General features: G+C 41.7%; 1 protein-coding gene across 1 annotated transcript in view; it reads left to right on the forward strand.

Annotated features, from left to right (window-relative positions):
* Positions 1-18,500, forward strand: part of CHM (CHM Rab escort protein) — a 190,573-nt gene that overhangs the window by 137,348 nt on the left and 34,725 nt on the right. The window contains exons 10-11 of the mRNA XM_066248947.1: positions 11,219-11,323; positions 11,697-11,760. Coding sequence (XP_066105044.1) covers positions 11,219-11,323; positions 11,697-11,760 — 169 coding nt within the window. The remainder of the gene's footprint in view (positions 1-11,218; positions 11,324-11,696; positions 11,761-18,500) is intronic.

Below are 18,500 nucleotides of genomic sequence, written 5' to 3' on the forward strand. Positions count from 1 at the left end.
GACTGTGGAAGAAAAGGAACCCTTGTTCATTGCTGGTGGGAATGCAAACTGGTGCAGCCACTATGGAAAACAGTATGGCAGTGCCTCAAAAAGTTAAGGATATAGTTACCATGTGACCCAGCAACCCCCCTTCTTAGTATCTACCTGAAAAAATTGAAAACAATTATTTTCAAAGATATATGCACCAGTGTATTCATTGTAGCATTATTTCACAGTGGCCAAGGTGTAGAAACAACCGAAGTGTCCTTTGATAAATAAGTAGATCAAGAAGATGTGGTACATATATAAAAGGGAATACTGCTTAACTGTAAAAAAGATTAAATACTGCCATTTGCAGCAACAGGGATGGACCTTGAGAATATCACACTAAACAAAATAAATCAGAATATATTAAGAGCCATATGATTTCACTCACATGTGGGATATAAAACTGAAGGCAAGAAATGAACAAAAAAACAAAAACTCATAGACACAGACAACAGTGTGGTGGTCACCAGAGGAAAGGAGAGTAGGGCGGTAGTACAGGATAAGGGGGTTATATATATGGTGACGGACAGATCATGTGTCAGAGAAATGAAATGTACACTTGAAACCTACATAATCAACCAATGTCATCAACCAATGTCACCTCAATAAAGTTCATAAGAAAAAGTGTTCATTCAGAAAATACCTTAATATCTTGAACTGGATAGCTAAACTTGGAAGTTTTAAGTTTTTTTCCCCCAATGATTGTCTGTAGTCCAAGTGGCACAAAATGTTATCGTCCTATAAACTAGTTATAGTGCAATAAATCGTATTTTAAGATATGGTGGAGAAAAAAGGCAACTCCAGAACACACACTGTTTAGACAGTGAATTTACTTTAGAAAAATAATTCTCCAGTATAATGTAAAATAGGAACATGTTTTAAAGGTTTGTAAAGTACTTTTAGCACATTAACAGGAAGGTGCTACATAAATGAAACATGAAAAATATATCCCTGAAAGCCCAGGACATTCATATATTGGCTTACAAGGAGTTCTGTGGAAGTTCATGAAGGAATAGTTGTCTTTTTGACTTTTGGAGTCAGTTTTTCCTTCTGTTTTCATTTTGAAGCATGAGTATTTTCCCATGACGGAAAGCCAGATTAATGAATTGCTTGTTTGGTGCATATTTACTTAGATACTCTTACCTTTTTTGGGCCCCATTCCAGTCCCACATGTTGCTTTTAGTGACATGACAAATCTTCATGGCTCTTGTTTGTATAAAAAGAAATGAATACGTTAGTACAGTAATAGCATTTGTTGAACAAAGGCTGCATTTACCTTAACTTTGACCATTTTTATTACAAACTGTGAACATTAGAACTCTTCTTTGTGATCTGCTACAGATTTCAGTTGTAACAGATAGATAAGAGCTGAGGATATAAAGGCCAAAAGTGGGTAGTTTTCAAATCTTAATGTGTGCTTAAGGATCACCAGATAAAATTTTGGAAAAAATGCAGATTTTTTATTTTTATTTTTTTAGGCAAGAGGAGTGGGGATAGTGAGGCAGACTCCCACATGTTCCCTGACCAGGATCTACCGAGCAATCCCCATCTGGGGCCGATGCTCAAATACTGACTATTTTTAGTGCCTGAGGCTGACCTGTTTGGACCAACTGAACTATCCTCAGTGCCCGGGGCCACGCTCAAACCAATGGAGCCACTGGCTGTGGGAGGGGAAGAGGGAGAGAAAGGGGAGAAGGAGGGAGGGAGGAGCAGATGGTTGTTTCTCCTGTGTGCCCTGACAAGGGATCTGGGAGGTCCATTTGTTGGGCCAATGCTCTATCCACTGAATCACCAGCCAGGGCCAAAATGCAGACTTTTTTCTCTCACTCTTGGGGAGTGAAATTTGGATAATATGCTTAGAGTAGAGTCAGGGATTTTGCAGTTTTAAGGAACAGGCCAAGTGTATCTAAGGTAAGTATTCTTTAGCTGTCCTTGATAAATACAGATCTGTAAGGTAGGGTTCGGGATGGAGCCTATAGGAACTGTTTGGTATTGGACTGGGGACTCTGGGTCTTAATTCATTCTACACCCTTATTTTAATTCCAGATCTACTAGAATTCAATATGAATTTTAAATAGCAGACAGCCTGCTACTGATTTAACATTTCTTTTATATCTTCATGGAAAGACCTTGAACATAACAATAGTCTAACAGCTCTTAAGGTATGCATGATAGCCCTTGAATGAGAGAAGACCAGGAATTTCATTACTACCAGGAATGATGGTATGCAAGTCATTGTTCTCTGGGCCAGTGTTTTCTCTTTAGGTGAGTTGAGTGGACTATGCAGTAATCTCCAAGTCTCCTCCCAGACACAACATACTTCTGTTAATTGAAAGTACGTAGTCCTGGCTGGTTGGCTCAGTGGTAGAGCATCGGCCTGGTGTGCAGGAGTCCCGGGTACGATTCCCGGCCAGGGCACACAGGAGAAGCGCCCATCTGCTTCTCCACCCCTCCCCCTCTCCTTCCTCTCTGTCTCTCTCTTCCCCTCTCGCAGCCGGGGGTCCATTGGAGCAAAGTTGGCCAGGGCGCTGAGGATGGCTCCATGGCCTCTGCTTCAGGCGCTAGAATGGCTCTGGTTGCGACAGAGCAACGCCTCAGATGGGCAGAGCATCACCCCCTGGTGGGCATGCCGGGTGGATCCCGGTCGGGCGCATGTGGGAGTCTGTCTGACTGCCTCCCTGTTTCCAACTTCAGAAAGTACCTAGAAAGTGCTTAGTTTCCTCAAGATTTAGAAATAAATTATCTTAAAGTGTTTTATATGCTCTAATGTAGGCCTTTTGTGCATATTGGGTCATCTTCAGTCCCAGTGAGGAATTTAAAAAAACTTAACTCATTTGTGTCTACTTTTATGATTATAAATGAAATGATAAAATGTCTACTTATTCTATTTATTATATTATTATTTTACTGGAACTTCCATTTTCTAATGAATATGTTTTCTTGTTCATCTGTGTTAAGAACAGCCATTTTGGATTCTAGGTATGGTTCTCTTATTGGAAAATGTATTACAAAACATAGTGTGTATTTCCTTAATAGTAGGACAATTTTTAAAATTTTATCTGTATTCATAATATTCATGATATCTACAATATTATCATTATACTTAACCATTTAAGTGATCTTCATGAGTTTTATTTAAGAGACAACCAATACTTGAAAATTAAAAATTCATACAATCACTACTAGCAAATTTATAATAATGTTTTGCCTCTTTTTTTTCTTTTAATTTAGGAAGAGGGAGACAGACAGGAAGGGAGAGAGATGAGAAGCGTCAATTCTTTGTTGCAGCTCCTTAGTTCATTGATTGCTTCTCATATGTGTCTGATGGGGGGCTTCAGCTAAGACAGTGATCCCATTTGTCAAGGCAGGGAACATGGGGTCATGTTTATGAGCCCATGCTCAAGTTAGCAACCTCGGGGTTTTAAGATTCTTGAAAGAAAAGGCAGGATCTCACAACTATATCTTCGGAACCAAGGCAGGCTCCGATCACCCATTGTACTCAATAACTGTATTAAATGAGTGAATGAAGAGGAGAAACTGATGGCTTTTTTATACTTTTCTTTCACTTCCCATTGAAGAAAGCTGATAGAAGCATAATGGATCATTGCATTGAGTTTAACTTGGCAATTACATATCAAAGTATTGTATAAATTTTGAGAGGAGAAGTAATTCAGTTACACGGGATATGTGACCAAATTAAAATTTATGTTCAGCTAGATCTTAATTTTTACTTTTGTTTAACTTGTTTTTTTCTGAGGTCTACATTGATGTGCACTCTTGGCTATATTAATTGGCTCTGCTTTCTTAAAGTTCAGAAGGTAGATATCAGTGGTTTATTTCTGGACCCTCTCACTGAGTTCTAATACTGAACCCCTCTGCTGACTGTGTCTGGAAACACTGAATGATCTTGTTGAGCAGCTTTCCTTTCCTGTGCTGCTGTGCAGACCATGTAAAACTCTTGTAAATTAGATTTGCCCGCTTAGGAAGACAGTTTTTGATATTAGGGCGGGGTATGGCTAACCTTGGACCACATATGTCTGTAATCAGCAGCCTGAGTCTGATTACTGCAGCTAGTGTCCCTGGTGTGTTTCAGCTGTCCTGCTTGCTAGATTTCCTCCTGTGACTATTTCGTGGAGACGATCTTTTTATGATGTCAGGAATGACTATACCTTTTGTATATACTTGGAAGTTAGTAATGAATAGTATGTTAGACCAAGCATGAGGCAATTGACTCTTAATACCATTGCCATTGTGGGAAAGTCACTGAACTGCAGATTTTAGCATATCTCATTTACGAAAAATGGTGGTGATAATAGTCTAAATATTTAACCTTCACCAACCCCCATGCTGGTTGGTGTGGGGCTAAAGAGATGAATAAAACACGAGTCCTGCCCTTGTGTGCACGGGGACTGCAGGAAAGAGTGTGGGTCCTAAAGTCAGATACACCTTGATCTGTGTCCTGACTTCCCCACTTACTACCTGAGTGACCTTGAAAAAGCTGTGTTCTAGTTTCTTTATCTAAAAGGGAGATATGACAGTAGCAACCTCCTCAAGTTATTTTAAATATTAAATGAACAGACAAAGCATGTAGAACCGTTTGTTAAACATAGCAAGAGCTCAGTACATGTTATCTGGTAGCAATTATTAATGTCATTGGATACTGAAGATCCTTCTGTGCTGTACTAAGGAGTTTGGGCTATTATCAGTGGCAGTTTTTAAATTTATTCATTTATCTTAGAGAAAAAGGGAGAAACATCAGTTTGTTGTTCTACTTACTTATGCACTCATTGACTCTTGTATGTGCCCTAACTGGGGATCAAATCCACCAACATGGTGTATAGGGGCAATGCTCTAAGTAACTGAGCTACCTGGCTAGGGCTTATCAGTAGTAGTTTTAAGTGCATAAATGCCAAGATTAGATTTGCTGCTTTTAAGTTAGTAATTCTGGCAGTGTTTTAGAAGAAACATTGATAGAGGTTCTTTACATCCGGCCCTGGCTAGTTGGCTTAAAAGAGCGTTGGCCCGGTATGCAGACGTCCCAGGTTCGATTCCCTGTCAGGAATCACAGGAGAAGTGACCATCTGCTTCCCTCCTTCCTTCTCCCCCTTCTCCTTCTTCCCTTCCCACAGCCAGTGGCTTGATTGGTTAGCTGAGGATAGCTCTTTTGATTCGAGCATAAGCCCCAGATGGGGTTTGTTGAGTGGATCCCAGTCCGTGTTGGGGCTCATATGGGAGTCTCTCTTTCTATTTTCCCATCTCACTTTAAAAAAGGAAGAGAGATTATTTACCTCCTAAATAGAAATTCTGTATTTTTATTTCTGCCTGTCCACTCTTCGCTTGCATGGGACACTTCTGTCATCATCTGTCCAGTCCCCCACTCACTCAACCCATGCCACAAAGATTAGTTATTCTCTGTGCCAGGCACTCAGCAGAGAACAAGATACTCATGATCTTTGTTCTTACGGAGTTTAGAGTCTACTGGGGATCATTAAAGAACAAATAAATTAAGGAGATAATTACATAATGAGCTCTGTTCAACATGCAAACCTGGCTCTGTCCCTCCCTGTGTAAAAAGCTTCAGTGGCTTCATAGCTCTTCAGAATAAAGTTTAAGACCATTTTACGTGACATGTGAAGCTTGGAGATCTGGTCTTGCACGCCTCACTAAGTCCATGTCTCTTCTCCCCCCACCTCCACTTCCATTTGATTGTCAATCAGCAGTCACCTGTTTGTGGTTCCCTGCACTTCTCTTTCTTGCTCTGTATCCCCGCACATGCTGCCTTTCTCCCTACAGGGTTTCTATTTGCTTACTTAACTGGTTTTTATACTTCAGAAGCAGGTACCCTGAATTGGGGTCCCCCTCTTGGTGGTCTCTGGATGCCCTCTCCTCATTTCTTGTCACTGGACTTAGGCATTATCTTATAATGGCCTCTGTCTGAGTCTTTATTATTTTGGGAGTTCCTTTAGTCCATGGAGAGACAGACAGACAGACAGGAACAGACAGACAGAAGGGAGAGAGATGAGAAGCATCAACTCGTTGTGACACTTTAGTTGTTCATTGATTGCTTCTCATATGTGCCTTGTTGGGTTGGGGGGGCTCCAGGTGAGCCAGTGACCTTGGGTTCAAGCCAGAGACCTTGGGCTTCAAGTCAGTGACCTTTGGGCTCAAGCTATGGGATTATGTCTGTGATCCTGTGCTCAAGCTGGTGAGCCCATGCTCAAGCTGGTGACCTCAAGGTTTGAACCTGGGTCCTCAGCGTCCCAGGTTGATGCTCTATCCACTGCGCCACCTCCTGGTCAGGCAAGACAAGATATTTTATTTCTCACCCCTTAGAACAATGATGGCACATGGTTATGACACACATATATATCAAGCAAATGAGCTATCAACTTGCTGATAGTCCATTCTCTTATTAGACTTGATAAGAGTCTAAGGCAGTGTTGGGGGAGATAGAGAAAAGAGGTGAGCTTCCAGAAATCTCTAAGGTGGGTGGAAAATTGAGTAGCAGATCAGATGTGGGATCAGAGATTCCAAGCGAGGGAAACTCTGCTAAGTGCTGGTCATATCGTTCCCTGAGAGAGGATTTTCAAGGGCATCAGCCATGAGTAGCCACGATGAACTTAGCTTGGGGCATGCTAGGTATAAAAAGCATTTGGACTCTCCACTGAAAGAAATAGATAATAGTTTAAAATGTGGTACAGAGCTTGGATTGGTCAGAGCAGGTTAATAGTGTTTGAAAGTTTTGGAGTGGATATTTATAGAGGAGAAATGAATAGTACATGTTTTGGAAGGGTGGTGTTAAAAGGGCGGCACGTGGACTAATGTGTTTGAGAAATCAGGGAGGGGCTTAGCGAGTTGAGAGAATTATTTTGTTTCCTTCAGTTATTGGGAATCTTCTAATTTCCTTAATTAATGTACCGTTCTTTTAATTATTACATATGTGATTTCTGCACTCCTTACCATACAATTACTTGTGATAGTAATTCTGAACATCATAGTGAGATCAGACACTTGCTTTAATGTTATTTTTCTCTTCTGGGCCAAACTCCAGATTAAGAAATTTCATCATGCTGTTTTCTTCCTTATCGTCATTTTGATATTTATGCCCTTGTGCCTTTGCACTAAGAATTGAATAAGTATTGTGATTTGTTGGTTTAGAAAGCTCAGCTTAGAATTGCTGTCTGGCTTCAGTGATTTTTCTGATAAACTTTGTCGTTGTGTCCCTGTACCGGGAACTCCTATCATGTTCTCCTCACTGTACTATTTATGAGGCTCAGTAAGGCCCCCAGCTCAATCCAAAGTGCTGTTAATCTTTAGGGTTTCCTCAAGTGGAACAGGTGGTTTGGCAGGAGGGCATTTTAATGTCCCTGGCAGCATTGTTTCATTTGGCTGTTTTTCATTACCTGAATGTCATCTAACTTTTTGTATTAATCTTGTAATACAAAAGCTAAGTCTAGATCCCAAGTCAATATTCCACTCTTCATCGTTCTCCCAAATAGGCCAAGTATATGACAGTAAGTCAAGTGTCTGAGGGGGAAACACATCTTATCGCTTAGGTAAATGTGTCTCAGTTTTTGTATTTTTCTGAAGTTAGAAGCAGGGAGGCAGTCAGACAGACTCCCGCAAGTGCTTGACTGGGATCCACCCGGCATGCCCACCAAAGAGTGATACTCGGCCCCTCTGGGGCGTCACTCTGTTGCAACTGGAACCATTCTAACGCCTGAGGTGGAGGTCACAGAGCCATCCTCAGTGCCTGGGCCAACTTTGCTCCAATGGAGCCTTGGCTACGGGAGGGGAAGAGAGAAATAGAGAGGAAGGATGGAGAAGCAGGTGGGTGCTTCTCCTGTGTGCCCTGGCCAGGAATCAAACGTGAAACTTCCACACGCTGGGCCGATGCTCTACCACTGAGCCAACCAGCCTCATATTTTCTGCCCAGGGCAACATGTCTTACTTTGAATTACTCACGCCCAGAAAATTAGTGTTTCAGAATGAGAGACTATTGGGTGAGTTGTGTTGTCATCTTTGACCAGACTGACGGAGCGTGTGTGACCATAATCTTGATTACTGCCGAAATCAGTACCTACCCATCCAGACCTGCGGCAATAGCTCCTGACTTTCTCCACATAGCACAGCACAGATACAGTCGTAGCAGCGGCACAGTTGACAGTGATTCTTTTCTGGGATTTGGGGGCTTATCAGAATCTCCAGGGGTACATATAATTTGAAAAAGTCCCCCAGGTGTGATTCTGATTTGCTTCCTTCTCCTCCTTCTCTGAGAATCACTGTTTCCTCCTGAAGCTTCAGCATAAATAGGCACACTTGTTGGTGTATTGGCCTTGCATTGAGCTCCCAAACCCTTACGCCCCCGTACTTCCATTTTCAGTAGTCCCCAGTAGTTCCTTCTGATACCATGACTTCTGAAAGCAGTGTCCACCTGTCACCCAAGGTGTAGCTCCCATCGAAGCAGCCCTGTCAGTGCTTGGATTCCTACAAGCAAGGAGATTTCCATAGTTTGTGGCCAGGTTTAATTGTGTGGTTTATTTCAGTGGAAGCTTTTTGCAAAGATGAGGACTAGAGTCCAGGATTTCTGAGAGTATCCCTCCTTGCTGATGCTAGTCCACCATTTTGCAATGAAAATTTTCAAGTCTACACCACAATTGAAAGAATTTCTGGGTGAATTTTGAGATACTTGCTTAATCATATATCTTATCTACTCAAAAGTGTATCCCTCTGTCTAGCTTTTTATTCTTTTTTAGGCATTTCACAGTAAAGTCCAGGTATAAGTTCAGTCTCCTAAACACTTCAGCATGCATATCATTAACTACAGTTCATATTTGCTTATAGCTTTTTCTTTTGATGGAAAATTTGCACAGTGCAGCCCAAATCTGAGGGCTCCTTACTTGGCTTCTGACAAATGATATATCTGCAACCCAAATCCCTATCAAGATATAGAAGACTTTTTTTTTTTTTTTTTTTTTTTACAGAGTCAGAGTCAGAGAGGGGGATAGATAGGGACAGACAGGAACGGAGAGAGATGAGAAGTATCAATCATCAGTTTTTTGTTGCGGTTCCTTAGTTGTTCATAGACTGATTTCTCATATTTGCCTTGACCGGGGGGACCACAACAGACTGAGTGACCCCTTGCTCAAGCCAGGGACCTTGGGCTCAAGCTGGTGAGTCTTGCTCAAACAAGATGAGCCTGTGCTCTAGCCCAGTGGTCCCCAACCCCCAGGCCGCAGACTGGTACTGGTCTGTAGGTTATTTGGTACCCATCTGCAGAGAAAGAATAAATAACTTACATTATTTTCGTTTTATTTATATTTAAATCTGAACGATGTTTTATTTTTAAAAAGTGACCAGATTCCCTCTGTTACATCCATCTAAGACTCACTCTTGACTCTTGTCTCAGTTACGTGATACATTTATCCATCCCACCCTAAAGGCCGGTCCATGAAAATATTTTCTAACATTAAACCGGTCGTGGCCCAAAAAAGGTCATGCTCTAGCCCATGATGTTGGGGTTTCAAACCTGGGTCCTCCGTGTGCCAGTCCGACTATCCATCCACTGCGCCACTGCCTGGTCAGGCAAGATATAGGCGATTTTAGCATCCTCTTTTTTTCTGCCCAGATCATTCCCTCCTGAATGTATATAGTCTCTGAGTTTAAGGTGGTGGCAAAGCCTGTCAGTGCTTTTGGGGCAATCAGGGACCAAGGGCTAATGACGGGTCAGGTTTCTCATCTCTGGTGTTTAATGTAGCTTTTGTTTTATATTATATATGCATGTTTTAAAACAGGAGTCTGAGGAATAATTTTTTACTTTTTAACTACTTATTGTGGAAAATACAGTATTGAGGTATAAATGCCTTCTATCTGTTCAGCTAAGTATTTTGATGACAAGTGCTCTAGTTCAGTGATGAGATGTGCATAGTAACATAACGTAGGAAGAGAAAGGGTGTGGCCAGTGAAGTGGGGAAAATCACAACTATTAATGTAATATAACATGGACTGATATGTGGTTGATTGATTGAAATATACATTATGTATCTAACATCACAAGATAGCATAGTCTCTCCCGACAACAGTGGCAAGGCATACCATTTATTCAAGAATACCAGCGTATCGTCTACCTTTAGGAAGTGCACCTTAAATTCATCCCTCTGTTGGTCTTGGGTGTTTGTCATTTTATTTTTAATACCTTTATGCCTGGTAAGTATCTCTTATTTGGCTCAATTTTAGAATGATGCAGCATATTTTTGTTTATGTTTAAAATATGGTATAGATTTGAACTTGCTTGCATTTTACTTGGAGAAAGATAGAAGTTTATTTCTAATTAAGTAATTTTGGTCCCAAAGGGAGAAACTGACAAGAGTAAATTGTGGTGTTCCCATGATGAAAAGACAGCACACATGCAGGCATTTGCACACAGTTGCTGAAATACCACACGCCAGCTTTGTCCGTGCTGTTAAGTCCATTTCAAGGATGTTGCCCTTAGTCCATTAGTTTGGATAATGAGCCCTATAAAGTACATTTATAACTTGTGGCACTGTGAGGAGATGGATTCTAATTTTAATCCTTTTATCAAGACACATTGAAAGAAGGTCAATGGAGGGTTCTGTATGATTCATTGTCCCAACACATATCAGATGACAGAGACCTGATAATGTCCATGCATAAGTGTTTTCCTTATTTGGAAACAGCACTTGAAAGAAATCTTTCTATGATCATCCTTTGAAGTAAAGTGGAAACAGATATTAAAAGAAGCCCTAGGCTTTTTTTTTTTTTTTTTGTCTAAACCATTATCACACACATGACCTGATAGCTATTCTTGAACAAAAGAGAAGCAACATGTAACAGAAAAATAAAAAGCCTTTAGTGGCTTTTACAAGATTTTGAATGATATAGCAAGAAATTTATTCAACTTTTCCCTTCCTCTTTTCTTAGATCTGTTAAAAAAAATAAAATAGAGCCTATTTTGTAAAGAACGGAAAAAGCTCCTATATTCCTTAACATTAGAAAAACTTATACTATATACTTGTTTTAATTTTATTCTTACCTAAAAATATCATTCAAAATAAATATTTAAAGAAATATTTAAGTTCTATCCTATACTTTATAGTTTAAAAGACTTCAAATAGGAATAAGAATGATTTCATCACCAATGAGAAATCTTCTCTGCTTGTCTTCTTTGTAGATGCAAAGCAATCATAGATCAGTTTGGTCAGAGAATAATCTCTAAGCATTTCCTCGTGGAGGACTGTTACTTCTCTGAGAGCACATGCTCGAATGTGCATTACAGGTAAGGAGACACAGGAAGATTTAGCTGTGTGATCACATTGACACTTCCCTGTAACTGTTGTTCCAGTTAAGATGCAGATACATCCCAACAAAAGATGTATTGAATATGTTACCGCTGCTGTCAGTGGGGTCTGGTTTGGGGGAGCCTAGCAGCCTAATTTTGATCCTTTGCATCAGCTGGGGTTTGTCTGCAGGTCACACATCCTTCCTTTCATGAGCCAAGAAAAGATTAAAGCAGAACTGGACTCGGTTTGGGAGGTGACACTTTTATCATGACTTCAATCTTTGAAACATGCATTCTGGTGGTTATATAGCTATAAAGGAAGCTTATCCATGGAATATGAATCTCTGACAAACTGTTTTGTGCATTTCAGGCAGATTTCCAGGGCAGTCCTTGTTACAGATAGGTCTGTACTACAAGCAGATTCAGATCAACAGGTAACTGTATTCCTGTACTTTTAAATAACATGTTGCTGATTTAACCTACATGTTCATGTGTACAAATATTGGAGGAAGAAAATGAAGGAAGCCATATGTGCTAATTTGTTTGATACATTTTTAAATACATAATGATTATGTAATAATCTTGATTTCTTCAAGATTTCCTTTCAACAGAACACATAATTGTGTGTTATGTAACAGATTTATGCTAGGAAAATTGGACTAAATCCTAGTTTTTCAACAGTTATTTCTTTGAAGCTGAAAATACATAGTTATGAAAAGAGAAAGATAATCCCCAGAGAATGCATTTAAAAATCTCAGAGGAAAACACTTTATGGTAATCAGCTTCACAGCACTGGTGATAAGCCTGCCACCAGGCCTGGTGCAGGTGGGCAGCAACACACATTGCCAGTCCTGATATTGTTTACCGCCGTTGTTCATTTCTGTATCCTCTTCCTCCTAGTCTCCCTCAACTCTGTAGACATGTCTCTCTACCTGTGGTTTCCTCTCAGTCTGTTCACTGAAATTTTAGACCCGTGGACCCCTCTCTTTCTGACCATATTTTATTATGACTGATAAATTCAGCTTACTCATTGTGACTCTCAGACCTATTCTGCAGGTTAACTCCTAAAAATAGGTTCCCACAGTTCCTGAAGTTGGAAGCATTCTGTTACATAAAACAAGTATGTTTGTATGTTGGTTCTTTCATTTAATCATTCAGCAAACAATGGGTGCTTTTTAACCATTTTATTGAGAAAACTAAATTTAACAGAGTGACATTGATCAATAAGAGTACGTAGGTTTCAGGTGAAAATTTCTATAGCACTTGAACTGTTGATTGTGTTGTGTGCCCCATCGCCCAAAGTCAAGTCACTTTTTGTCACCTTGTATTTTTGTCACCCCGGCTGTTTTTTACATGCCTACCGGTGGGTGGGGTGCCGAGGAGACAGTGCTGACCAGGATAGCACTTGTGTGCCCTACAAGCTTTCTGTCTAGAGCAGTGGTCTCCAACCTTTTTTGGGCCACGGACCGGTTTAATGTCAGAAAATATTTTCACGGACCGGCCTTTAGGGTGGGACGGATAAATGTTATCACATGACCGAGACAAGCGACAAGAGTGAGTCTTAGACAGATGTAACAGAAAGAATCTGGTCATTTTTAAAAAATTAAACATCGTTCAGACTTAAATATAAATAAAATGGAAATAATGTAAGTTATTTATTCTTTGTTTGTGGACTGGTACCAAATGGCCCACGGACTGGTACTGGTCCACAACCTGGGGGTTGGGGACCACTGGTAGAGGACACAGACACAGATAAATAAATGGCAACTAGTCTGGTGTGACAAGAGCGAGTAAGGAATGGCCTGGCAGCTGCTGTGGCCGTCACCACACGGTCCTGTGAGTGTCAGCATGTGCACCTGTGTTTCCCTGTCAACCAGGAGCTCTGTATGTGGGGGAGGATGACAGCAAGGAAGAAGAGTGGAGAGAGCAAATGGAGCCAGGACTGAAGGCGCTAAGCTGTGAAGAGCAGAGAGAGAGAGAATGTGGTTCCTGACGAGGGACATGGGAGTGAAGAGGGCTTCTCTTTTATTTAGATCAGTGTATGGGTTTTTTTTGTTTGTTTTTTTACAGAGACAGAGAGAGAGTCAGAGAGAGGGACAGACAGGGACAGACAGGAACGGAGAGATGAGAAGCATCAATTATTAGTTTCTCGTTGTGCATTGTGACACCTTAGTTGTTCATTGATTGCTTTCTCATATGTGCCTTGACTGCGGGCCTTCAGCAGACTGAGTAACCCCTTGCTCAAGCCAGTGACCTTGGGTCCAAGCTGGTGAGCTTTAGCTCAAACCAGATGAGCCCACGCTCAAGCTGGCGACCTCGGGGTCTTGAACCTGGGTTCCTTGGCATCCCAGTCCTACGCTCTATCCTCTGCGCCACCGCCTGGTCAGGCTAGATCAGTGTATGTTTTATCGATGAGATGGAGCCAGTAGAGAGAGGTTGAAGATTCGCAGGAGGAAAGGAGGGTCATGGATGCAGCAAGGTCGGGGGACAGGCCGGGGAAGACACGGTTCAGAGAATAGGGAAAAGCGCTGCTGTCAGATGGGACGTGAGACCCCTTGAAACGAGGGTGAATGCAAAACCAGTTACAGGTGTGGGGATTCCCATTCAATAGGCCCCATTTACTCTGTAAATTATGTACGAGGTGAGGTAATGTCCTGAGAACAGGGCTGAGAGTAGGGATGGGCCAAAGCTCAAGGGGTAATGTCAGATCATCACTGTGGAGAGGTAGAGAATGAATCTCATGGTCGATGGCTGGGCAGTTTTAGTGGCCCAGTTGATCCTGGAGGTCATGGGTGTAAAATGACATTAATCTGCTCCTGTCCTTCCGGATGTCATTCTCTTACCGCCGCCTAGCCTGGTCACTGACCTACAGTTCCTCATCTCCTCTGTGTCCTCTTTGACCCCATCCTCCTCCTGCCCTGACCCCTCTCATGGTCTAGACCCCCCTGGGATCAGCCACCCTGCCCCTCCATCCCACCTCCAACTCTTGGACAGTCGTATTCTCCCACAGTTCCCATGGAAGACAGTCCCCTCGCTTGGATGAGGCTGTAGTCTCCAACTGGGTCACTGAGGGCTTCTTGAGAAAGCCACACATCCAGACAGATGGCCCTGCCACCATTCAGGAGCACCAACTTCATTCTGCTGGACCTTAGTTACCACCAGTAATCAGCTCTGCCCCTGGCTTGAGACAGCTCCCTGTCTGTGCCCTCCGTGCCTGATTCAGGTCTTCACTAATTTACTAATTTACCCACCTTCTTCCCCTTAAATGTCTCAAGACCACCCCACACTTCACCAGAAAATTGAGGCCACCTGCCAAGCACAGTGGCCCCTGATAACCTGTTCTACCACGTACAACTACCGTATTCCCCCATGCATAAGATGCACCTTAATTTTGGGGCCTGAGATTTGGGGGGAAAATGTATTACATAGTTATTGAAGTTTTTATTCCTCATAAAATTCATACAACTCCTCATCACTGTCAAAACTCCCATCCATTAGCTTGTCCTCATCTGTGTCTGATGATGCATCACTCTCTTCACCAATGAGCGCAAAAACAAGCGTGAAAAAGCAGGAAATGAAGTAAAATAATCTACAGCCACTGTATCAGACACACCCAGTTTTTAGACTCCAAATTTTTCGAAAAATGGTGCATCTTATACATGGGGAAATACAGTATGTACACCAGGACAGAGACTAAGAGGGCTGCCCTCCTTGTCCAGGGCCAAGCGCTTTCACAAGTAATATGCACACCCAGCCACACGCGTGCCTGCTTTCTTTCTCGCATCTGCAGCCTCTCCTCATTCCTGGCATTTCCCCCTCAACCTGTCTACATGTACTAGGATTTCCTGTTCCAAAAATAATAAACCGTTCCCGTGACTCTGTCCTCCTCTAGCTGATGTCTGGTCTCCCCGCTGCTCTTGTCAACCTTTCCACAATCACGTCAGTGCTTGCTGCTGCCACCGCCTTACCTCCCATTCATTTCTAGACCACCATGGCTTCTCCCCTCACATTTTACCACAGCTTCTCTTGCTAAGTTTATTAATTCCTTCCTAATAGTCAGGGCCACAGGATGTTTTTTTGGTTTTTGTCACTAGGTATTTGACAATGTTGATTATTCCCTTTCCCATAAGACTATATTCTCCTTGGGCGTCTAGGACACTGTGCTCTCCTGTTCTCCTGCAGGACTTCGGCTGTCCCCTCTTAGCTTCCATTGAAGGCTCTGTCCTCCCTGTAGATATCAGGGCTCCTGGGAGTCCCCACTCCAGCCCACGGTAGTTGTTGCTCTGAGTACTCACTGTTTGACTCTGTATGCTCTCATGATTTCAACTCGTCATGAATGTGGTGACAGCCCACTGTCATATCTCCCGGGAGTGTTGGCCCTCATGCTAAATTCCTTGCCAGCCGTCTCTCCCAAGGGCCCTTGAACTACAGATACACAGAGCTGAGCTCACCATCTTCCTTCTCAGAACTGCTCATCCCGTGTTCCCTGCCTGCTTGAATAGCACTGACATCCTTTCCACAACAGCTTCCTCCCCTCCCTAGCATCTCATGAGCTCTAGGTCCTGGCAGTGGACTTCCTAGAAGTTGTTCCAATCTGCTTTTCCTCTGGGTCCCTATTTTCCCTGCTCTCGTTTTGGAATTTGTCACCTCTGCCTTCTAAATTTCACTTAGATGTGGAATCTAATGACCAAAATAAACTAACCAATAAAATAGAAATAGACTCGTAGATACGGAGTACAGACTAACAGCTGTCAGAGAGGAGGGGCTTGGGAGTTGGGTGAAAAAGATAAAGGAATTAAGCAAAAAAACCCAACTCATAGACCGAGACAACGGTGTATGATTACAGGGCGGAAAGTGGGTAGGCAACATAGAAGATGTTATAGGGGGATAAATGGTGATGTAAGGAGACTTGATTGGGGGCAGTAAACACACAGTATAATCTACAGATGATATACTATAGACTGTACACATTAATCCTATATAAATTTGTTACCCAATTTCACCCCAATAAATTCAATTAAAAACCAAAAATAAAATAAATAAATGGTTGCCATGCTTCTCATTTTGTCTCCTTCAAAATTGATCCTTCACACATCTGTCAGAGCCATCAGTCTTAAATGTACATCTGGTTTGTATTTTGAATTTTGGGGGGCCCTGGCCAGTTGGCTCAGTGGTAGAGCATTGACCTGGTGTGTTTACGTCCCAGGTTCAATTCCTGGTCAGGGCACACAGGAGAAGTGACCATCTGCTTCTCTATCTCTCCCCCTTCACTTTCTCTCTCTTTCTCTCTTTTTTTCTCTCCCCTTCCTCCTGCAGCCATGGCTCGATTGATTTGATCATATTGGCCCTGGGTGCTGAGGATGGCTCTCTGGAGCCTCCACCTCAGGTCCAAAAATGTAGCTCCATTGCGAGCATGGCCCCAGATGGGGGTCACCAGGTGGATCCTGGTCAGGGTGCTTGTGGGAGTCTGTCTATCTTCCCTCCTCTCACTTGAAAAAGAAGGAAAACATTTTTTGAAGCATAAAAAGAATAATGAGACTCAAGAGAAGAAAAAACCTTTATAGGTCTAGATAAATTTTGTGGCAGTAGTATTAGAAAGTTGAGGGAATTCACTTTTCATGGCTTTTTATGATTTCTGTGAGATTTAAGAATTATGTTCTCATAGTTGAGGAGATGAGTAGTGCTGTGGTAGAGGGGTACTGATTATATCTCAATCTTAAAAGAATTACAGATCACACTTATAGGGAACAATAGAAGCACTTACATTATTTTGTAGTCCTTAAGAGACCTTTTCGGTTATGTTCATGTTTTCAGTTATAATCATTTGATAATTATAACAACATTAGATACATATTTTAGAAGCTCCTCTCTCTTTAATGCTAAAGCACATTTTCTATCCTTGACAGCAACAAAGGGAGTTAAAAGGAATATGAAGAACATAGTTTTTGAGACACGATAAGCCCAGGTACAAGTGATATGATGGTAGGAGAGTCCTGGTTATGAAAAGAATTTCTGTTTTGAGACCTTGCTCTAGGCGTTTCCTCTGTGGGCTGTCAACCTGTCATTACCAGTCGGAATCTAAACATGACAGTCACAGGTCAAATTCCAAATGCAGTTTTACCGTTTGGCAAGTATTTCTTCAATGAGAGGATTTAGTTTCCTCAGAGTAAAGATTAGATTGAGATTTAATATGGAAACTTTTGGTTCTGTAGAGAAGCATTGACCTCATGGTTCTTTAAAGTCTTATAAATAGAAAGCCGTCTAGCATATCATTAATGCCCAGGAAAGCATACTTTAGATCAGTAAACATAATTTAGTAACAATTTCCCATTTCACTCTAACATTTCTCGTTTTACTAATGGAGTCCTTAAATTAATTCAAAGCCATTCATTTTGAAACATTTTGGTATATGTTGGCCTATACTTTGGTATATATGTTGACATATACAGTGTGTCCGTAAAGTCATGGTGCACTTTTGACCGGTCACAGGAAAGCAACAAAAGAGGATAGAAATGTGAAATCTGCACCAAATAAAAGGAAAACTCTCCCACTTTCATACCTATTCAGTACAGTTCTATGTGGGCTCACACACAGATTTTTTAGGGCTCCTTAGGTAGCTATCCCATATAGCCTCTACAGATTCGTCACTGACTGATGTCCTACTAGAATGGGGTTTCTCCACCAAACTGCCGGTTTCCTTCAACTGCTTATCCCACTGAGTAATGTCATTTCTATGTGGTGATGCTTCGTTATAAATGCACCGATATTCACGTACTTTGGTCACGGATTTGAATTTAGCGAGCCACAGAACATACTGAACTTTCCTCTGTGCCGTCCACATCTCGACTGGCATGGCTGTGGGGTGCTCCGCTGTATACATGGTGTTATGTCATCTGCACATGCGCACATGCTGTCACATCATCCTACAGAAACTGGGAGGGTTTTTCTTTTATTTGGTGCAGATTTCACATTTCTATCCTCTGTGCCACCGCCTGGTCAGGCGAGTAACTGCTCTTTTTAGTCATTGTGGGTAATCAAAATGGATTTAATATAATCTGATTTCAAACACCGAAGAGCACATAATTTAGAAGTAATAAGTCATAATTGTATCCTTTGAAAGTAAGTGAAGGATTTAATATTAAGGATATTTGAAATATCTATTAATTATATGAAT

This window comes from Saccopteryx bilineata, chromosome X (assembly GCF_036850765.1).
Source record: "Saccopteryx bilineata isolate mSacBil1 chromosome X, mSacBil1_pri_phased_curated, whole genome shotgun sequence".
Classification (NCBI taxonomy): domain Eukaryota; kingdom Metazoa; phylum Chordata; class Mammalia; order Chiroptera; family Emballonuridae; genus Saccopteryx; species Saccopteryx bilineata.